At 47.3% G+C, this 23,054-nt stretch overlaps 1 protein-coding gene across 3 annotated transcripts in view; it reads left to right on the top strand.

Annotated features, from left to right (window-relative positions):
- Nucleotides 1-23,054, top strand: part of Abr (ABR activator of RhoGEF and GTPase) — a 207,830-nt gene that overhangs the window by 88,215 nt on the left and 96,561 nt on the right. For all 3 annotated transcript variants that reach the window (XM_048366982.1, XM_048366985.1, XM_048366983.1), the window contains exon 2: nucleotides 15,938-16,122. In XM_048366982.1, the coding sequence (XP_048222939.1) occupies nucleotides 15,938-16,122 (185 nt within the window). The remainder of the gene's footprint in view (nucleotides 1-15,937; nucleotides 16,123-23,054) is intronic.

Raw genomic sequence — 23,054 nt, 5'->3', positions numbered from 1 at the left:
GTAGAAGGTTCCATGGAAAGTGCTTTGGGGAAAATATACAGCAGAGTAAGCAAGTATATGTGTAATCCCAGCTATGCAGGAAAGTATGCAATCTCAAGAGGTAGAAATAGGAGGACCCACCCCAGACAAAACCAAAGTGAGGCTCAAGTGGAAGACCATCAGCCTAGCAAGTATGAGGCCTTGAATTTAAATCCTTGTACCACCTAGTATAAATAAATCATAGGGACCAGCTGGGGGAGGTATAACTCAGTGATAGAGCACTTATCTAGCATGCCTAAGGCCCTGAGTTCCACCCCCAGCACCCTAGAGAAAGAAATGTAAAGGAGGCTATATTGTCAGAAGCATAAAGATGATCAGGAAGGTATTTGATTTGTCCAGGGAAAATGTAAGCATATTGGACCAGGTGATGGGGTGGAGATGAGGAAGAACTGGGAACTGGGTGTAGAATACCCACAGATGCTCTATAGCACCTAGTGGTAGAGCCAATGATAATCTCTGAAGTAGATGTGGAATGTGAGAGGGGGCTCAAAGATGTCCCTGAGCCACTGGCAGGAGAGGGATGCCACAAGCTGAGTGGGGAGGCTATTGTGGGGCAGGTCTGGGGCAGTTAGGTTAAATGTGTTAAATTGGAGTGACAGATAATGAAATTGAGTGGCAGTTGTATCAGCAAGTCTGGGGATTTGGGAAGATGTGGGCTGAAAAACTGTATATTTTAAGAGTTGTCAGTGTGCAGTTGGTATTTAAAACTAGAAGACTGAATGAGACACTGAGAAGGCAAGGGAAGATGGAGAAGTCAAGCTCCCATCCTTAGAGTGGCCCAGCAAAAAGCATTGGGAAGACAGGATGACCCAATAGAGGGACAGAGATGCAGCACTTAGTAGGAAGTGTCCACACCAAGAGCACCTTCCAGCCCTTCTGGAAGGAGTGGTTGCCATTGTGGATGCTGTGATTGAGAATTTGGCCATGCTTTGACCTAGAAGCCTTGAGAGGATCTCACCTCCCTTTTGGGTGTGTTAGGTGAATGGTTCTAGTTTGTTGTTTCAGTGAATCCTGATTTTGTCACTCCCTAGAGCTCTGGCTTAGAGGCAGGCACTGACAAGTTGGGATATACTGCTGCCATTTTCCAGTGCAGTAGATGATAATGACCTTAACATTACAGGTTATTGTGTCAGATAGACCAACCCTGCTCCTACCATCCCCAAAGAGTATCATCTGGCCCATGTGGTACCCAAGGAGCAGCAGCAAAGCTGCTAGTTAGTTCCCTCACTCAGCATCATCCTCAAAACAGACATTGTTCAAATGTAGACCTATATTACCTTATTTCAGGATCTGTTCCTAGACATCTGGTCCCAATTTCTGTCTGTAGTGCCCTCAGTCATCCAAACCCAGAGTATATCCTTCTTTATTGTTGTCCTTGTGTTCTAGTCTAGACCTATCTAGTCTCCTTTCCACTTGCACTGCTGTATCCCACGACAGCCTTCAAACTATTTGCCCCACTCCAAGTCATCCTGTGTATCTTGGTTACCTTGATTTTCTTCTTAAAGCCACCCTGCTTTTTTGGCCTTAGAGGCTCCCATGTACTGGGCAAACTCTCTGCAGAACAACGTGTTCTGGACCCTTCACAGTCTGACCCCCTGTACTTGCGCTTCAGCCACACCAGTCACTCATCAGTGCCCTGAACAAACTGTCCTGCCCTGGTCCTGCACACTCAGAACCTCAGCAAGTAGACCTTTTGCTCCTTTGTTCCTCTTCCATACTTGTTATTACTTTCATTCTCAAGCCCCCTTTGGAACAGTTCACCCATTGTTCTCCCTCCTTCTCTCTTTCTCCTTCCCTCCCCTTGCCTCTCTGTCTCTCCATCTCTTCATCTCTCTGTCTCTGCTGTCTGTCTCTCTTGGTGTCTGGGTCCTATGTATATTTAACAGAGCAGCTCCTGGCATCAGTCAGCCTTTGTTCATTCTGGTTGTCCACTTAGCCACTAAACCTTGGGCAACTAACTTCCTATACCTTTATTTCCTTGTTTATAAAAGAGAATCATAAGGCTGGGAATATGGCCTAGTGGCAAGAGTGCTTGCCTCATATACATGAAGCCCTAGGTTCGATTCCTCAGCACCACATATATAGAAAATGGCCAGAAGTGGCGCTGTGGCTCAAGTGGCAGAGTGCTAGTCTTGAGCAAAAAGAATCCAGGGACAGTGCTCAGGCCCTGAGTCCAAGCCCCAAGACTGGCAAAAAAAAAAAAAAAAAAAAAAAAGAGAGAGAGAGAGCAATTCATAATAGTACAACTTACTTGGTTCTTAAATTCTTCTCTTTTTTCCATTTCTGGGATTGAACCCAGAGCCTCATGTGTGCTAGGCAATCACTCTACGCTTGAGCCATGCCCCTAACCAGTTCCTAAAATTAGTGTGTGTGTGCGTGTGCGTATGTGTGCACACATGAACATGCACACATGGGTGCTGGTGTTAGGGCTTCAACTCATTGCCTCACTTTCTGGCATAAGGCTAGTACTCTACTACTTGAACCATATGTCCACTTCTAGCTTTTTGCTGGTTAATTGTAGATAAGTCTCATAGAGTTTCCTGTCTGGGCTGGCCTTGAAGCTTAATCCTCAGAGCTCAGCTTCCTGAGTAGTAGCTAGGATTACAGGAATGAGCCATCAGTGCTCAGCTTAAAATTCTTAAAAATGGGGCTGAGAATGTGGCTTAAAATGATACAGTGTTTGCCTAGTTTGCATGAAGCCCGGGGTTCCATTCCTCAGTATCACATAAACAAAAAGCCAGAAGGGGGCTGTGGCTCAAGTGGTAGAGCTCTAGCCTTGAGCACAGAGAAGCTTAGGAATAGAGCCCAGACCCTGAGTTCAAGCTCCACGGCCAGCAAAAAAAAAATAAAAAAAATCTTAAAAACTTTTTCTTAAACATGTGGGTGAATGAACATTTACATATGTCTCTTATTGTAACCAGCACCCAGATCACAATGTGCAACCTTCCTATCACCCCAGAAAGTTCCCTCATTACCCTCCCACTCAACATACTACCTCCCCATCCCATCTCCAGCCGTGAACTTCCCTCACCATCCATTGGTTTTGCCTCTTCTTAGACTGCATGAACTGAATCCCAAGGTATTCGCTTTTTCATGTTAGGCTTCTTGTCTTCTGCATCTTTGTAAGATTCATCCATCAGCTCTTGCTTCGTGGAGTCCAGTGACTACACAGAGTCACAGTGACAGTGCGTGTGCAGAGACTGGGAGATCCTTGAGCAGGAACGGGCAGGCCTCTGAAGATAGTCGCTGCTGTTGTGGTAGGATTGCTGGTCAGGCCTGGGCTTCCCTGTGCTCTTCTCCCTTCCCATGTCCTGTCATCAGTTCCTAGGAAGAAGGTAAAGGTATGCCCTTCTTGTTGAAAGGGCAGAGCCATTATACACTCAAAATTTAACTTGGCCCATACCTGCAGGGTTTTGGAGTGTCAGGAAGGGAGGGGCACTAGACCTTCCATCAGTGTCTATCTTGGTAGGGGAGCAGGGAGAGGGAAGTCTCAGCATGGATTCTTGGCTGTGTCTGCCAGACTCCTCAGGGGAAGGTTGTAAGCAGCTTGACCTCCTGAGATCTGGGTACTGCCTCCTTCCCTGGTACCCAGCAGAGGCGAGGGTGATAGAGGCATGAGGGCCAGTCAGAAGGCCAGTGACTTTGCACCTCCCACCAGCAAGTTCTCTGCACTTCCCAGAAAGTGATTGGAAGCTCCATGGCTGTCCCACCACAGTATGGCTTCCTGGAAGACATGGGCTTCATTGTGGGCTTGAAATAGGGGTCCCTGTATTCACCTGTGCTCTGTTACCTGAATGACTCATAAGAAATGTAGAAATCTCAGGATTTAGCTTCATTGTGACTCAGGAGCCTGCATCCAGAGGAAGTAACTAGGGATAGCAATATTGAACATTACCTGGGCACAGGAACCCTATCTTTGGCAGTGAGCTGGGTCGGTACAGCCTTGAGTCCTGCCCAACTCTGCCTGGCTCAGTCTGTGCCCAACTCCCGCAGCACTGTCACCTCACCCTCCTGCTCACTCAGTGTTCCAGCCACACTAGCTATTTATAGTCCCGTTCAGGGGCCCTGCTGTTGCAACACTTGGTGCCATTGCCAAGCTTCCTCTTGTTGCCTAGAACTCTGCTCCCTTCCCCCGCCTGCTTGGCAAGTGCCCACACATCTTTCAAAGTTCAATTAATAATATTAACAAAAGCAGCTAAGGTTTATTGGGTGCTTACTATGTGCTAAGTACTTGCATGTGTTGTCCAAGTGGACAACAGTGCTATGGGCTTTCTCCTTTTCTCATCCCCCTTCTGCATTGATTCATTTAGCTAGTGTTGGTGACTGCCAAGTGCCTGGTACTTCTGGGGTCAGGGAGATTGAGAATGGATGGGGCATGGATTAAAACCTAACTCACTTGGCCTCAGGGTCTTCATTCTTAAGGCAGCGATAAACCATTTCCCAAGCTCTTCCAACCATACCTAACCCCCATGTGCTCCTTTTTCTTTGCCTCTCTGTGCTTGAGAAGTTTTATTTCTTATCCAACTGTCTTCCTCTACTGAGATGTGATGGTATCACTTAGAAATGTCTTCATTTTTAAGAAGGAGAAAACTCAATTTTTAAGATAGGCACTCAGTTTTTAGGATAATGTGGTTTGGTAGCTCAGCAACATAAGGCACCTGTCTCTTGTTTCTTCTTGAAGAAACAAGTAGCAATATGGCTACTGTAGCTCCATTCACACATCTAAGTTCAAGGCAATAAGTCCCTCACACTTTTTTTTGGTGCTGGTCCTGGGGCTTGAACTCAGGGCCTAGGTGTTATGCTATCCTTGAGCTTTTTGGGGCGGTGGGGAGCTCAAGGCTAGTACTCTACCACTTGATCCACAGCTTCACTTCTGGCCTTTTGGTAGTTAGAGATAAGAATCTCACAGGCTTTCCTGCCCAGGCTGGCTTTGGAACTGTGATCCTCATACTTCAGCCTCTTGAGTAGGATTATAGGCATGAGCCACCTGGTGCCTGTCTAAGAAATTCCTTTTTAATCATGGAAGTAATCAGAGACCCCAGCATACTTCACTTGGATCTCATTGGCTACATTGATGTTAAATGGCTGCTCTTAGTGGAGAGGCAGAAAAAATGGATATCTTTTAGGGGACAAATCAAGATGATGTAAGCAGGAAAAAAATGGAGGATAGATATTGGATAGACATTGAATAGAAGTCAGCATTATCTGCTATTGTCCTGGGAAGCAGAGACAATGAGTGGATTTATTCTAAATTCCCAGAATCTGCATTTCCTATAATGGTTTTTTTTAATGTTTGTTTGCTTGCTTTTACTTATTGTTGGTATTTGTTGTTGTTACTGTTATTATTTGGATTTTTAAAATTATTATTTTGGGTTTCACTATGAAGCTTTGAACATGCTATCCCCCTGCCTTAGCCTTCTGAGTGCTGGGATTACAGGCATAAACCACCACACCTGGCTCTCTATAATTGTTTGGTGTGCATCCTTCCAAGTATTTGTGTGTGGCCAGGGAGGGGGGTGTACATGTTCTCCAGTACTGGGGCTTAAACTCAGAGCCTGGGAACTATCATTTAGCTATTTTTGCTCAAGACTGGTGCTCAACCATTTGAGCCACATCTCTCCTTCTGGATTTTTGGTGGCTAATAGGAGATAAGAGTCTCTCACAGACCTTACTGCCTGGGCTGGCTTTGCACAGGGATTCTCAGATCTTAGCCTCCTGAATAGGTAGGATTACAGGTGTGAGCCACTAGTACTGTTGTGCCAAGTCGCGAGACGACCACCAAGAAGGCCACCGAGACTCAGACATTCCAAAATGCAAAAGCAAGACAAGGCTTTATTCAAGCGAGCTGCAACTCGGGCCACGTCCTACCCACTGACACAGCGGAGGTTAGGAGAAAGCTCCGAGCTATGATTACACAGGGCTTATAAAGGCGAAAAACAAAGTTACAACAATCAGGTGTTCAAGCAAGCGAGATTAGGACACAGGTACAAATCTGATTGGCTCAGGGTTCGAGGCATTCTAGGGGTGGTCAGAGTTAAGCATTCCCAGCGGTTAGAGTTCTAGACCGACTGGGCCCTAATGGGCTTATCCTGGGTCTGCTCACAGGGCCTGCTTATCTCAGGTTCACGTGGTAAAGTGGGGTTCACGTGGTAAAGTGGGACCTGACTTCAAAGTCTGGCACTTCAGTACCTAGTTCTAAGTATTCTTGGAAGCATGTACAGACCTTTTTGTTTTCTAATATGCTAATACTGTATATTGCTACTACTACCTCATTCATGTAATTTTAAGTGGCTGCATATGAATTCATCATGCAAATGTACCATAATTCACTCAACCAGTTCCCTATAATTAATCATTCAGGTTGTTGTTAATATTTCACAATCATAAACAGCCCTATGAATAATCTTGTAACTTTATTTTATGTCCATTTATAATTAATATCTTGGGACATGGTTTTAGATGCTGTTGTGTTAGAAGCTGTACCAGCTATAAGAGCTTGAATACCAGTTACCAGATTAGTTCTAGAAAAGCTTTGTTAGTTGGATGCATCCTCCAGGAGTTTGAAAGGTGCCTATTCCCTAACAGATCTGGATATATATATACATATGTGTGTGTGTGTGTGTATGTGTGTGTATCTATATCTATGTATCTGCCTATCTATATCTATCTATCACTCTATCTATCTATCACTCTATCTATCACTCTATCTATCACTCTATCTATCTATCTATCTATCTATCTATCTACCTATCTATCTATGGAGATATATGCTGGTGATCAGAGTTATGGCCTTGCTCATACTAGGCAAGAGCCCTACCACAGAGCCACATCATCAGGCCATGTTATTCTTTTCGTTGTTGGTCCAGTCCTGCAGCTTGCATTCAGTGCTTGAGCACTGTACCTGAGCTATTTTTGCTCAAGGCTGGTGATCTACCACTTGAGCCACAGCTCCACTTATGGCTTCTTGGTGGATAGACTTGGTGGATAGACTTTCTCCCTAGGTTGACTTCTCCCTAGGTTGACTTCAAGCTGTAATCCTCAGATCTCAACCACTTGAATAGCTAGGATTACAGGTTTGAGCCACTGGCACTGGGCTAAGGCCCTGTTCTTCTTCTTCTTCTTCTTCTTCTTCTTCTTCTTCTTCTTCTTCTTCTTCTTCTTCTTCTTCTTCTTCTTCTTCTTCTTCTTCTGTAGTTGTACAAAGGGGTTACAATCCCATAAGTGAAGTTACAAGTATACTGCTTCTTAAGAAATGTCACCCCTTCCTTTACTCCCCCCCATTTGTCCCCTCCCATCCCTACCCTCAAGTTATATACTACATTTACATACTCTTCTCCCCCGCCTCACTCCATTTCTATGTTCCTTTCCAACATCTACTCCTCAAAACATGATTCTACTTCCTAGTATTCATTTTTGAGGAACAGTACATTAGTTGTTCAGAGGAGTTATGCCTTTCTATTCCTCCCCTAAGTATACCCTCCTTTAGTCAGTTTGTGTGTAAATGCATTGAGCCCTGCATATGTTATCGTGCATAGTTGTATTTTAGATCTGGCCTCCACATATGAGAGAAAACATGTGCCAGTTGTCTCTCTCAGCCTGGCTGGCCCTGCTATTCTTTTTTTTTTTTTTTTTTTTGGCCAGTTCTGGGCCTTGGACTCTGGGCCTGAGCACTGTCCCTGGCTTCTTTTTGCTCAAGGCTAGCACTCTGCCACTTGAGCCACAGCGCCACTTCTGGCCATTTTCTATATATGTGGTGCTGGGGAATTGAACCCAGGGCCTCATGTATACGAGACAAGCACTCTTGCCACTAGGCCATATCCCCAGCCCCCAAGGCCCTGCTATTCTTGAACCCTTGCTGATTTGATAGGAAAATTGGAACAGAGAAGTTGTTTACATTTTCTATGATTGTAAGAGTGACATTTTAAAATATATGAACTTTGACCATTTGTAGTTCTCTTTTTAACTTTCGCTTCATTTCCCTTGGTTATTTAGAAAATTGATATTCCCATTTTCCTTTTTGGTTTGCAAAAGTGCCTATGTCTTCAGGTGTTTCCATATGACCAACACCAGGGAGGTTGTAGGAATCCAGCCAAATTGTATTTGAAGTCAAATTGGGTTTCACTGAATGAACAGGGGTGAGAAGAATGTTCTTAGCACAAGAATCATACTTTAAAGGTCCTGAGGCGTGTATGTGCATGCATGCATGTGTGTGTACATGTGTGTGTGCAAGTGTGTGTATGTGGGGTAGGGGTGTGTATTCATTTCTTACGGCTGCTACAACAAATTTCTACAAAATTGATAGCTTAAAAAAATTCTTGGGGCTGGGGCTGGGGCTATGGCCTAGTAGCAAGAGTGCTTGCCTCGTATACATGAGGCCCTGGGTTCAATTCCCCAGCACCACATATACAGAAAATGGCCAGAAGTGGCACTGTGGCTCAAGTGGCAGAGTGCTAGCCTTGAGCAAAAAGAAGCCAGGAACAGTGCTCAGGCCCTGAGTCCAAGCCCCAGGACTGGCAAAAAAAAAAAAAAAAAAAAAATTCTTGGGAGGCTGGGGATATGGCCTAGTGGCAAGAGTGCTTGCCTCTTATACATGAAGCCCTGGGTTCGATTCCCTAGCACCACATATATAGAAAACGGCCAGAAGGGGCGCTGTGGCTCAAGTGGCAGGGTGCTAGCCTTGAGCAAAAAGAAGCCAGGGACAGTGCTCAGGCCCTGAGTCTAAGCCCCAGGACTGGCCAAAAAAAAAAAAAAAAAAAAAAAAATCTTGGGGCTGGGGATATGGCCTAGTGGTAAAATGTGCTTGCCTCCTATACATGAAGCCCTGAGTTCAATTCCCCAGCACCACATATACAGAAAACAGCCAGAGTGGCACTGTGGCTCAAGTGGTATAGTGCTAACCTTGAGCAAAATGAAGCCAGAGACAGTGCTCAGGCCCTGAGTCCAAGCCCCAGGACTGGCACACACACACAAAAAAATTCTTGACAGGGAGTATGGCCTAGTGGTACAGTGCTTGCCTAGCATGCATGAAGCCCTGGGTTCCATTCCTCAGTACCACATAAACAGAAAAAGCTCCAAGTGGCATTGTGGCCCAAATGGATAGAGCACTAGCCTTGAGCATAGAGAAGCTCAGGTATAGCACCCAGGTTCTGAGTTCAAACCCCAGAACCAACAACAACAAAAAAATCAGCTAGGCACCAGTGACTCACACCTGTAACCCCACCTACTCAGGAGGCTGAGCTCTGGGGATTGCACTTTGAAGCCAGCCCAGATAGGAAAGTCCATGAGACTCCTATTGCCAGTTAATCACAGAAAAACCTGGAAGTGGTGCTGTGGCTCAAGTGGTAGGATACTAGCCTCAAGCAAAATGAAGCTCAGGGTCAGAGCCCAAACACAGAGTTCAAGCCCCAGGAACAACAATAACAAACAAAAAATTCTTATACCCTAGAGGCCAGAATTATGGATCAAGGCTGTTGAGTTGGGTGGCTCTTCCAGGGGAATTCTTGCTTGTCCCTCTCAGCTCCTCCTGGCTGTAGGCACTCCTGGACAGTGGCAGCATCACTCCAGTCTTCACCTGTCTCATCTGGGCCTCCTCCCCTACCTGAGCACAGTTACAGGATCCAGGCACCTCGCTCCCGGCCCCCCACCCCCAACCTAGAGATCCTTAACTTGATCACACTGTGAAGACATTTTCTCAAATAGGGTCACATTTACATGGGTCCCAGTGTAGCATTTGGACATATATTTTAGGAGGCCACTGTATACCCACTGGAGGAACCTAGGAGAAATCTCGTACTCGAGGGCAGTGAAGTGAATGGAAGTTGTTGAATTTTTGAACTGGGAGAGAGATGTGATCAGGCTTGAAGACTGGCTGCTGGGGAAGAGTGAGTTGGAATCATCCTTGTAAGAGTTGGAGAGGGTGGGAGGCAGTGGGGACATTTCAGGAGATGGAAATGACGGGAGAGAAGTGGAGGAATAGGGAAAGACCCCCTAGGTTTTCTATTTGAATGATCTGGCATTTACAACTGCAGGAAAAGGTTAGGTTTAAGGGTGGAGTAGCCAAGGGATTGGTCCAGGAAATAATCAGAGACAGACCTGCAGCCCAGACCTCTCCCTAGAGTGTAAATAAAACTTGAGAGAGGAAGCCAAAGAATGGTGACAGAAGCCATTGTTTTATTATGCAAAACATCAAGCATGGAGAAAAGTTGAAAGAACTATACAGAGAGGCTCCAGTTATTTACTATCTCAAGTCTATAATTATCATTTCCCTACAGTTTTATTTCACATCCACCCATTCCTGTTCTCTATTTTTTTTATATATCTCACAGTTACTGACATCAGCTTAGTTCAGCATGAATAGCATTAAATAGAGTTCAGTATGTAGTTACTGCACAAATATCTCCTGTGCCACTTGATTAAGTGTGATAAACATTTTCACCTGTGTGCTCCACATTCTTGTCAAGATACAGAACACTTCTATCTTTTCAGAAGGTTCCCCATGCCCGTTATAGTCAACTCCTATCTTCACTCTGTCTCCAGAGGCAACTGCTGTAAGTTTTGTGATTTTCTTCCTTTCTTTCTTTTTTATAAATCTAGAATTTCATACGAGGGGAAGCATACTGGATACATTCTCTCCCTTAGGGTAATATCTGTTGAGAGTCATGTGTTTTTGTTGCTGCATGATATATATTGTAAGGGTCTATAAAGCATACCAATTTTTAAGAGGCATGCAGTAAAAATCTCACCTAGAGATTAGGAAGGAACACTGAAAGAAGTGGGAACAAACAAGAATGGCCACAAATAGAGATGTGGCTCACATGGTAGAGTACTAGTCTAGAGCAAAAGCAGGTAAAAAAAGAACTAAGGGATGGTTTAGATACCGTCTTTATTTTATTTTTATTTATTTATTTCTTATCTTGTGTATGTTTGTGTGTTGGTACTGGGGTTTGAACTCTGGGCCTTGGCACTATTTCCTTAGTTTTTTTCACACAAGGTTGAATGCGCTACCACTTGAATCACAGCTCTATTTCTGGCCTTTTCATAATTAATTGGTGCTAAGAATCTCTCAGAATGTCTGCCTGGGCTGGCTTTGAACCTGGATTCTCAGATCTCAGCCTCCTGAGTTGCTTGTATTACAGGTGTGAGCCACCAGTGACCAGTAGCAATACCTCTCTCTCTCTCTTTCTCTCTCTCCTTTCTTCTCCTCCCTTCTCCCTCCCTCTCCTTCTCTCTCCCTCCCTCCCCCTCTCTCATACACACACACACTTTCAGACCATCCCAGAGTAAGAATGCTACCATTGATTTACACTCCTACCCTTCCTTCTCTTCAATATGATTACTACAGCTTTGGCCATCCTATTCGTTTTCCAGACTGGCAATAGGAGGAAGAACAGTAAAGGCCAGGGGATGAAGCTGTATATCTTCCAGTAGTCTTCGTCAAAGTCCCATATATACCCACCTAACATCTCCTTGGGAAGGTCTTAACCACATGTCCCATACCACTAAGAAAAGCCTTTACCCACTAGGCACACCATCACTCCAGGTACAACAGAAAATACCACGAAGGGAAATGGAATTGCTGTCAGCAGCTTCATCTGCCTTCTTCTTTTTGAGTACTGGTGTCCAAGCTGCAGCCCACTCACTGTTGTTACCTGTGGCCTTCTTAGACTAAAGCCTATGTCTCCGGCATTTCCATCTTCCCTGGGGCCCCTCCTTCTTCTTTTTTTTTCCCCCCCGATGGGATCTCATTCATTTCAGAACATCTTTTTTAAAAATTGTTATTTATTAATTAAATTTTGTTGACAAGGTGTTGTGCAAAAGGGGTACAGTTACATAATAGGGCAGTGTGTACATTTCTTGTGATATCTTACACCTTCGTTTTTCTTTCCCTTCCCTAGATCAGGTAGGCATATATACAATACCCAGGGTACCAAAAACATATACAGTAGCCACGTGGCATATGCCAAAGGAAATTTACCTAGAACTTTAAATATAATATCAACAATAGAGTTTGCTTATCCTTGTCTTATATGATCATGCATATATAGCTTTTGAGCTATTGTGATCCACTGAGAGGTCTATTTTAGACCTTTTTATGTTTAGTAGTTGTTTGGTTTTAGTTACATAATGTAAGGTAGTTGACCCAGACCTGTGGGAAATACCATTTGACAAGGAGTTTTTGTTTTGCAGACCTGGTCTCTACTGTCCCCCACCCCCCCCACACACACCTTAACAGTCATAAATCAAGGAGATCATGCCCCTTTGTTTTCTGTGTTCTAGGCTTGTTTCGCTCAACATTATTTGTTCAAGTTCTGACCATTTCCCTGTGAATACCAATATTTTATCATTTCTAACCGCTATGTAGTATTCCATTGTGTATAGGTACCACATTTTTTTGGATACATTCATCTGTAGAGAGGCATCTGGGTTGTTTCCATATTTTGGCTACTGTGAATTGTGCAGCAATAAATATCGATGTGCAGATGTCTTTTTGATATCCTGAGACCTGTAGTTCAGGATAGATGCCTAGGAGTGGTATGGCTGGATCATAGGGTAGGTCTATGTTGAGCTTTTGGAGGAACCTCCATACTGTTCTCCAAAGTGGTTGTACTAATTTGCACTCCCACCAACAATGGAGAAGTGTTCCTCTTTCCCCGCACCCCCTCCAGCATTTGTTGTTGCCTGAGTTCAGAGTATAGGCCATTCTAACTGGAGTGAGGTGGTATCTCAGGGTTGTTTTTATTTGCATTTCCTTTACTGCCAGGGATGTTGAACGTTTCCTCACATGTTTCTTTGCCATTTTTATTTCTTCTCTTGTGAAGTCTCTCTTTAGCTCCTTTGCCCATTTAATAATTGGTTTACTGGGCTTGGAGGGGGTTAGTTTTTTGAGTTTTCTGTAGTTGACGGATATTAGGCCTTTGTCTGTTGTTGTGCTGGTAAAGATCCTTTCCCATATGGTTGGCTGTCTTTCTAGTTTGGTGGCTATGTCTTTAGCTGTGCAGAAACTTTTTATTTTGTAGTAGTCCCATTTGTCGAGGCTCTCCCCTATCTGTTGTGCCCCTGGGACTCTATTCAGGAAGTTACTTCCCGTGCCTATAAGTTCTAATGTCTTTCCTACTCTGTCTTTCAGTAGTTTCAAAGATTCAGGTCTGATGTTGAGGTCCTTGATCCATTTTGAGTTGATTTTGGTGCATAGTGATAGGCTAGCACTCTACCACTTGAGCTATAGCACCACTTCCAGTGGGTTTTTTTTTTTGTTGTTGTTGTTGTTTGTTTTTTTCTGTGACTAATTGGAAATAAGAGTCTCACAGACCTTCCTGCCCAGGCTGGTTTTGAACTGCCATCCTCAGATCTCAGCATCCTGAGTAACTAGGATTATAGGTGTGAGCCACAGGCCCCTGGCTGGCTCTCAGGATTTTTTTGAAGTGAGCTTCAGAGAGGAAAGGATGGTCCCTGGAGAGTTTGACAAACAGATCTGGGTGCAGGTGTTTTCTGTGCCCCCCTGAGACTTGGTGACCTTGTTTGTGATTTGGGGGCAGTAAGAACACTTCACAAAGGTGTGGCTGGTTTGAGAGGAGCAGGAGACAGTGGGGGCCATGATCCACTCATGATGGGGAGAGACATTATGCCCATAAAGTAGTAAGGACACCAGCTGTGTGGTGGAAGTAAGCCAGGCTACCTTCCCTCTTCTTTCTATGAACCCTGCCCTTGGGAAATACCTGGAAAGTATGGGCTCTGTTCCCATGACCCCTGGAAACAAGTCAGCCCACTGGAACCTGAACTGTTGACTGGCCAGGGTCCACCATCGCTCACGGCCCCAACTGTGGCTCTACACAGATAGGGCAGCCTGAAGCACCCTGATCAGTGTGATGTCTCAAGTTCCTGCTCTGCCTGCCCTAGGGAGGACCTGCCAGAAACCCAAACCTTCCCTGAGCCAGACTCTGCACATGGCATAAGTGTGTCCTTCCTCCTGTCTCAGAGAAATACTGGAGTCTGCTTACCCCCTGCTAGCTGTGGACACAGGCTTCATGGCCTTCAGGGCCAGGAGTCTTGTTTCCTGGGTGCATGGGCATGCACGTTTCTTAGAGGCTAGCATGTCTGTCCCAGGAAAAACAGCCTGCATCCCCAGTTAGTCTAATAGGTATCAGTTTAGAGCCCAGGAGAGGAAGTCAGTAGGAACAGGTGCAGCAAGCCTGGGGGAAACTATTGGCTGCCAAAGGGCCAGATTGACTGAGTGTGGCCATGGCCAGGCGCCCCACTGACCTGCTGACACCATTCTCAGTCTGTTGGTGGTTGGGCTCGTGGGCTGATGTGTTGTGACAGAGGAGGAGGAGCCTGGGCTCTGGAGGGAAAGTGCAGAATGCAGACCTGAGATGAATGGCGAATTCCTCTGCTCATTCCTTCTGACTGTACCTGCTATCTACAGCCTGCCTGACTCGTGTAGGCCCAAGAGAGCTGAGCCCCCATCCATGGCTACCCAGTTCTTGTCCTGGATCAAGAGGGGCACCAAGAGGTCATGTGTTGTGAGCTAGAAGGGCATTCTGGAGGAAGGGATGTCTGAAAAGGTCCAGCCAGACTCCTCTACCATGCTGAGCATAATCCTAGGCAGGCAGGGCATATACCTCCCATCTAGAAGGTGCCCAGGCACAGTGCCTGAGCCATATACAGGACAGTCCACCACTGGACCCAAGGCTGCCTTAAACCAGGAGGCCTGGTACTGTGGTCTTTGTGTCCCACCTGGGATTCACCTGGTTCCTGTTGACCTCAAAGCTTGTGCCATCGATCCCTGACTGGTGATGACCTAGAGATTAGTGTCCCTTGTCCCAGGTAGTCCTAGCTCAGGAGACAGAGTACTCCTTTAGAAGTAGCATTCTGGCAGGGATCTCTTCATCCAGGCCGTGCCTGGCATGGGCCAGAGGAAGCAGTGGGCCAAGTGAGCATGAGTGGGCAGTGGGAAGTTCCTTGTGGTACTGCAGAGAGACCCCACCAGCAGGGTGTGATGCATGGGCCTTTGTGAGGCTGTTCCTGTAGCCATTTTCAGTGCAGAGCCCTGAAGTACTGCCCTGTCCCCTGTTGGCCTGGCCTGCTGTCCCCAGGAGGGGGTATCTGTGTGGGCACTGGAGCCTGAGTGTTGACAGCATGGAGGGGGTTAACACAGCCTGGTTTCCTGCTGCCTTCCTTTCCCCCTTCCCTGAAGGAAACCAGCTTTGGAATTATAGACACAAGTGCAGCTTTTGAGGAGTCCGCGGCTCACCGGGTCCCTGCCAGGCCTGAGCACCGCCTCTCGCCTACGCCTGCCTGCCTAGGCTCTGTCCTACACTTAGGGCCTCATATGGAGGGATGAGGCACCCCCACGGGGACCTTTTTCTTCCACCTCCCACCCCCAAACCTGCCCTACCCCCCCACTCCAGAAGGACTGGGCTAAGTGTACAAATGGTACCCAAGAAGGAGGGGCCGAGGAAGTGACATGGCTTGGCCCGCCCCCACCTCCTTATTCCCTATAAAAAGCAAAATGGTGACTCAGAGAGGAGAGTTGGAAGCGTCCTGCCTCCTGATCCCACTGTTAATTTTTAGACGTGGAATTAGGCAGGAGGCAAAGGAAACAGCAGCTCCAAGTACTCGGCTGGCTGACATGCTATTAGGCGGGTGGTGACAGCCCAGCCGCTCCTCCCAAGCTCCTAGCAAGCAGCCTCTGACCGGAGTGAACGGAGCAATCAGAGCGGTGTTGCTGGAGCTCCCAGCCCTCCCTGGGCCTGACCTGCACAGTCCCTGCCCCAGCCAGGAGTGCATGGTGCTGACAGGACCATGGCAGCCGGGGGCCGCCGCCGGCGTCCACTGCGCTACCAGTCCCTGGCAGCCCTGGTGGAGGACTCTCAGTGGCCTTTCTTGTTCCTTGTCTCAGACTTCAGCTACGGAGCCGACGACTACGACGCAGAGGGGCATGAGGAGCAGAAGGGGCCCCCCGAGGGCTCGGAGACCATGCCGTACATCGATGAATCACCCACCATGTCACCCCAGCTCAGCGCTCGCAGCCAAGGCGGTGGGGACAGCATTTCTCCCACCCCACCTGAGGGACTGGCACCTGGGGTAGGTACACCTGCCTTCCTTTCTGAGGGGGGGGGCAATGTGGTCTGCTCAGGAAGATTGTGGGGAGGGTACAGAACCGGGGGTGTGAGGGTAGACCTGGTTGCTTTTGGTATCCTTGTCATCTGCCTCTGCCTTGGGCCCCACCTGCTGCTCTCTGCCACCCACACCTGTCTCTCCTGTGTCAGCTATCTGTTCCCATGCCTCTTGGACATCCTTACTCCTTTTGCAGGAGAGATGGGGAAATACTCCCTGATGGTCCCTCCTTAGTAGAACGAAGAAGATAGGGCTCTGGAGGGCCCAGACTCTTTTGAGTGTGCTCAGGCTGGGCAGGGTTCCATAGGTGGCCCGTGCCCTGTGAGTGTGCCCAAGGCTAGCTCTCCGTGCTCCCTGGAGCATTTCCTAGCCCTGTTCTGTTCTCTCAGGAAGAGAATAAACCCTGGAGTGGGGTGGGGGTGGGGGGAGAGCAGTCCTCCTCCCCTGTTAGCAGAAGTTGGAGCTTTTCTCTCAAGTGAAACATTTTGATAAGGAGTGTGAAGTGTGTGCTCCATCATCTTAGACAGGGAAGGGAATAGGAATGTTGGAGAATTGTCCCTGAAGACAGGGGCCAACACTGGACTGGTCTTGTGTGTGTATGCATCTGAAATGCATGAGCAAGCAAGACACAGATTCTTTAGGTCTTTTTCTAGAGTTGGGGAGAGGAATCAAAGCCATTCCTCTTGGTGGCGTATATATTTTGGTGGAGTTGGGGGAAGGGAGTTGCTTGGCATGCTGCTCCTGCTGGGTCCAGCTTCTTCAGGTATGTTTTATGGGAGTCCCTCTGATACCCCCAGAGGAGCATCATTGAGATGCTATGCAATGCATTTCCCCGCCCTAGGTCTTGCACCCCCACTCAAGCCAGCAGCTACCTGGACTCTACCATTTAGGAGATAACCCCCTCCCCACTCCTTCCCACCCTCTGCAGGCTCTCACCCCCTCTTCACACACCCCAGGGTGGCTGTTATAGCCTTTGGCAACAAGGGCCTTGGCAACCAGCTTCCCACTTGGGGGAAGCCACATTGTTGCCATAGCAACAGAGGCCGAGGCAGAGCTTGGAGGCTGCCAGGCAGTAGAAGTTTGGGAAGGGATAGTGAGGAGGGCAGGTGGGAAGTAAAGGGGCTGGGCAAGGGTGCTAGTCAGCTTCAGGCTCCCCATAGCCAGCATTTCGGGGGAGCTGATGTCCTGGTGTCCTCTGGAAGCTGTGGTAGATTAGAGACAGCAATCTTGGACATGCAGAGGCAGAGCTATTATACGCAACAGAGGACAGGGTGTTCTAGGACTGAACTCAGGCCAACCAGGGGAAGGCAAGAAGGAGAGAACTTCTGCTCCCCAATCTCTGCCTTCTGATCTGAGACAAGAATGACAGCAGGACTCAGAGACACCCATGGGGGACTCAGTCCTCAACCTATGGTGGGCAGGCACAGATGAACTATAAAATCTCAGTGCAGGACAAGGACCAGAAGCTCAGTCTGCCATCTCTTCTCACCTCTCTGCCTTCCTTTTTGCCTCTGTCCTCCTTTCCATTCCTCATTATATGACCACCATGCTGTAGTGTTCTTATATGGATATTTAGATCGTCTCATGGAAGGTTCTGTTAGATGCTTTCTTCATGAGAAGGTCACACTCATAATGGGGCGATGTCTCTGCCTGGCACTCCAAGGCTTTGGGCAGTGATTTCACTTTGTGGTTGCCTGTTTTGCTTTGTGGCTCAGGAGGAAATAATTTCTCTGTGTGTGTGTGTGTGTGTGTGTGTGTGTGTGTGTGTGTGTGTGCACGCGCGTGCAGATACACATGCTGATCCTGAGGCTTGAACTTGGGGCTTGAGCACTGTCTCTGAGCTTTTTTGCTCAAGGTTAATGCTCTACCACTTGAGCCACAACTCTACTTCTAGCTTTTGGGTGGTTAACTGGAGATAATAGCCTTATGGAATTTCCTGCATGGGCTGGCTTTGAACTTGTATCCTCAGATCTCAACCTCCTAAATAACTTCAATGATAGACATGAGCCACCTGTGCCTGGCCTGAGAGGTAGAAATCTAGAGTTTCTACAAAGTGACAATCCATTCAAATGCTTGAGTCTCTTGGGATAGATTTTCACACTGTTGGGAGGAGCCACTCTAGGTGGTACAATTTGGGATGGCCAGGAAGATTCCAGATCCATCCAGCCTATTCATCTCCTGCCTGCTTCTGCTTTCTTCCCTCTTAGAACCAAGGTTTTACCCTTCCTACTGCATCACTGACCCCACCTAGTGGGATCTCCTAGTATTACTATAGATGACAGGGTGCCTGGAAGGAGTGGGTGCCTTTTCCCAAGGACTTGGAAATGTTTTAGTTTATAAAACAAAATCAAACAAATGAACACAAAAGTCAAGGTTCCTGCCATTTAATTATGCTCATTTGGCCAGGCAAGTCCCCTCTCTTGCCAGGTTTCCTGTTAGGAACTTGAGAACAGAGAGGACTTTGGGGCCAAATCAGATGATTGTTCTGGGTATTCAGATATCTGGCCTCTGGTACAGCCTGGCAGTTGAGCTTTCCACACACGAATATGCAGCCAGCTCCTGCCTGGGAGCTCAGGGTTAGGTCTTTGTATTAGAGACTCTGTGTGTGTGTGTGTGTGTGTGTGTGTGTGTGTGTGTGTGTGTGTGTGTGTGTGTTCCTACATATTTCTATGTATACAAAAAGATTTACCAGAGGAAGCAAAGGCTGAGAAATCTCAGCCTCTGCAGTAGATGCTGTTGGCCCAGGAGAGGCAACATGAAATTCTTTGGTCCAGACTCAAAGGCATTAGAACCAGGAGAGGTGATGGTATAAATTCTGATCTGAAAGTCAGTAGGCTTGAGGCCCAAGAACAGCCAGTGTTTCTCTGAGTTCGAAGGCTGGAGGAAGCCGGTGCTTCAGCCGCATCAGGCAGGCAGGCAGTTTCTACTTAGGTTGGACAACAGTAATGTTTATACAAATAAATGTCTGGGTGTCGCATGGCACAGTCAAGTTAACATATAAAATGAGCCATTACTGTCTTATCCTCAGCAGCCTAGAGAATGGATCAAACATAAGTTTTGTCTGGGTGAAAATTTGCTCTCTGGCTATGAGACATTGGACAAGTATTAAGACCTCTGAGCCTCAGTTTCCTATCTCTAGAAAGCTTGGGCCTGAAGGTCTGTGTGGAGGATGAGAGTATAGTTTAGGGAAGGCCTGCAGTAGCAGGCACCCTGTAATCCCATCCCTTAAGAGGAAGAGCTAGGAGGATCATGAGTTGAGTTTGAGCCCAACCTGGGCTACATAGCAAGCCCTTTCTCAAAAAAAAAGGAAAACTAAGACTTTTCTCATCAGCTTTTAGAGAAGTAGGGAACAGGAACAATGCAAATTTCATGTCTAGTCTACTAAATGCATGCTGGGCAATGAGTTAGCTTTTGCAGCCCACCTCCTTTTGGGGGTTGGATCTGTCCCCCCAAGTGTGATAGCCCAGATGAAGCTGGTCTCTGGTGTTGGCAAGTCACATGCTCCTCACCCCTAGCATGCCCTCCTGTGCTGCTCTTAGCGTGTACCCTAGAGATATGTAGCCCATGGAGACATCACGTGGACCCTAAAACCAAGCCCAGGCTGAGCAGAGCACTCCAGCACAAGGCCACTACTGTTGGGTCAACTTAACTAGGAATGCCCAGTTTCACCAGAAGGAAGGCCAAGGGTGCTCCAGCTCAGCTAACACATGAGGCACAGGTTCCTTAGCCAGGACCAAAGTTTTAGAAAAACTCACTTCCATTGGCTGCAGACCACCATCTCTGTACAGTGAAAAGATGCCCCAGGCAAGAGAGATCTGTGTTTTGTGCCTGAGCACTGGCTTCTTTTAGCTACCTCTTGAGCCATAGCTCCACTTCCGGCTTTTTTTCTATATATGTTGTGCTGAGGAATTGAACCCAGGGCTTCATGTATATGAGGCAAGCACTTTACCACTAGGCCATATTCCCAGCCCTCCACTGCTCCTTTGTAGCAGTGTAACCTTAGGGCAGTCAGTCATCCTCTGAGCTCCAGTTTGATCATCTATTAAGAAAAGCTACTGAATATCCTCCTCCTTCCTGTGAGTCTTCCATAAGATGCTTTTAGGAGCCAGCCAGACTATTCAGGAGGCTGAGATGCTCAGATCTGAAGCCAACCCAGGTAAGGAAAGTCTATATGAGACTCTTTCCCAACTAACTACCAAAAAGCCAGAAGTTGGGCTATGGCTAAAATAGTAGAGCATCTAGCCTTGAGCAAGAATGACAAGTGAGAATGTGAGTCCCTAAGTTCAAGCCCCAGTACTAGCACACATGCATGCACACATGAACACACATACACAACACACAAAGATGCTCTCAGGCATTGTAAACTGTGAACTCTGCATAGATGTGGACTCTAGCTGGCTAGAGAATCTAGAGATTAGGATAGGAATAGGTTGGAATGATTGATCACCATCATCTGTCACTGTTCCCCTTCTCCTCCTCCTCCTCCTCCTTCTCCTCCTTCTCCTCCTCCTCCTCCTCCACCTCTTTCTTTTCTTCTTCCTCGTAGCTACATACACAAGACTGACCCTTTCACATGCATTGCCTCTAAAATCATGACAGCCCCTTAAGGGAAGTGCTCTAACACTCTAAGCTGTTTTCAGTTTATGGTTGAGGAAACTGAGGCTCCAGTTGGTGGCATAATTTCCCAGAGTTTCCTCTTAACTTGGGTCATTGTAGTGCTGGGACCTGAGTGGTGCTGCTGAGTTCCACTTGGTCCCTTCCCTGGTGAAGTGTTGGCAGATCATCGCTGATCCCTTAACCATTTGGTATGTGTACACAGTTGCTCTGGAGTACATCCACCCTGTAAGATCGGGAGCCTGGATCCCTGGCTACCTCTGTGGCCCCTGCCAATAGCTCCCAGGCACCGGTATTTGGTGTGGAACCAAGTAGTTCCAGGATGGCATAGAGGAGAGAAGGATGGCAAGAGCAGCCTCTGGAGGAAGCCAAGCAGAATGCCAGCTCCCTCTCACTTCCCCTGCTGAGGACCAGGGCTTGGGACTTGAGGTTGCAAAGCACAGTGGCGGCTAAGTGCATGGAGAAGAGAGGCCACACAGAGAGCCAGCACCTTTCTGCTCCCTTCACATGCATTCAGGGCCAGGTGAGGAGGGGGAGGGACACCATGGTGGAGATGCTTCCTGCTCATCTTGCAGCCTCCTTGTCTTAGAGACCTTGCTTCTGGATTCCCCACTCTGTTGTCTTCACCAGTATGCCAGTGCTATGCTAGGAGCCCAGGGGCTTCATTGCCACTAATGACTCTAAGCCCTGGGCGAGGCCCATTTTATACTTGAAAAACTAGAGTTCAGGGTGGCTTTGTACCTTGTCCAAGCTAGGAAGAAGGATACGTAGAATGTAGGTAGACAGTTATGAACCCTCGGCCCCCTTCCTAGCTGGCTCTCCTTGTCCTCTCCAGGAGACTACCTTTTCATACCTGGCTCCATTTCACTCACCCCATGGTGGTATCTTTCCTGATGGACTATACCTTGCTACACTTTGCTGAGAGTATGAGGCCCTGAGTTCAAGCCTGGCAAAAAAATGAGTGAATGAATGAATAAATGAGTAAACAAATAAATCTGAAAAAAAAATGTCCTCAAAGGTATCTGGCTATACAGAAGTGGGGTAACTGAGGGAAGAGGCAAGCTGGTCTCTGGATTTTGTGCTCTTCTAAGGCACAGAAGGGCTACAGAGGACCCCTGGGCTTTCCCCCTAGGGACTCTATTTCCTGTCACTGTAACCTAATTGCTCCACTAGTAGGCGCTAGTGAGGCTAAAGTGGTTTTAGTTTTCATTCACAGGGAAGATGTTCTTGTTTGCCCACCCAGCAGGGTTATTCATCAACCAGTGGCTTCTGTCTGGGGGGGCCACACAGCTCTCAGGAAAAGAAAGACTACAGAGGCTTTCATGACACTTGCAAAATGCCAGGTACTGCCATCATATGTTGTGACTATGGGTTACTTCATCCTCCATGCCACCATGCCCATCACAGATGCTGATACCGTGGGTCTGTGATGTGAGGTCCTGAGGCCTGGGGCCAGCAGCCACAGTCTTCTCAGGGCAACATGGGGGGGGGGGGGAGACAAGGGGTTATGGAGACTCCTTACTGCCTGCAACTCTGCACTCTTGCATTTGAATGAAGTGACAGTGTTGCCTGACCCAAGTGAACAGATTCATTTGGTTACTCTGGAGAACAGGATGAGACTTGTTGCAATGAGGTAAGAGTGGAGTAAAGAGTAAGAACGATCCGCTGTGAGAACTGTCCAGCCACAGCAGAGGAAATAAGCTTCTTGTCCTTTGAAGGAAGGATCCAAGCAAATCCTGGCAACTGGAGGCAGAGATGAGATTGTTTCATTGGTCCTGCCTGTGGGTTCCCGTGAGTCCTAGGAACCTCAGAGGACCAGGTTCCCTAGGAACATGGGCCCAACCTGATCCACTTGGCTTGGCTTGGCTTGTCAGTAGACCCAATGTCTTGTTCTGTAAGCCTCCTAGGCCCATTTCTACTAAGTATTTTCTGAGCACCAACTTATTAAAAGATATTGTTCTGAGTGCTGGGAGAGAATTAGTACAGATGAGGACCTGTTTTCTTCCTTGGGATTCCTTTTTATCTGGATCCTTCCTTTCTTCCTTTTATATAGACCTGGAGATTAAACCCAAGGCTCTGTGCATGCTAAGCAAGAGTTTTACTAATGAGCTACAACCTCAGCCCCCAATTCATCTGTATCAAGGCCACCAGTACAACTGTCTTGAGCGTCTGGGGGTCTGTGTGTCAGTGTATCCAGGTGGGGAGCAGAGAGGGGAGTGCAGAGTAGGTAGCTTTGGATGCAGGTATGCTCTGCTGGGGCACCAGCCAGGAAGGACATCGTTGGT

The sequence above is a fragment of the Perognathus longimembris genome, chromosome 17 (genome assembly GCF_023159225.1).
Source record: "Perognathus longimembris pacificus isolate PPM17 chromosome 17, ASM2315922v1, whole genome shotgun sequence".
Taxonomy (NCBI): Eukaryota; Metazoa; Chordata; class Mammalia; order Rodentia; family Heteromyidae; genus Perognathus; species Perognathus longimembris.
This window is presented reverse-complemented; position numbering and strand designations above follow the sequence as displayed.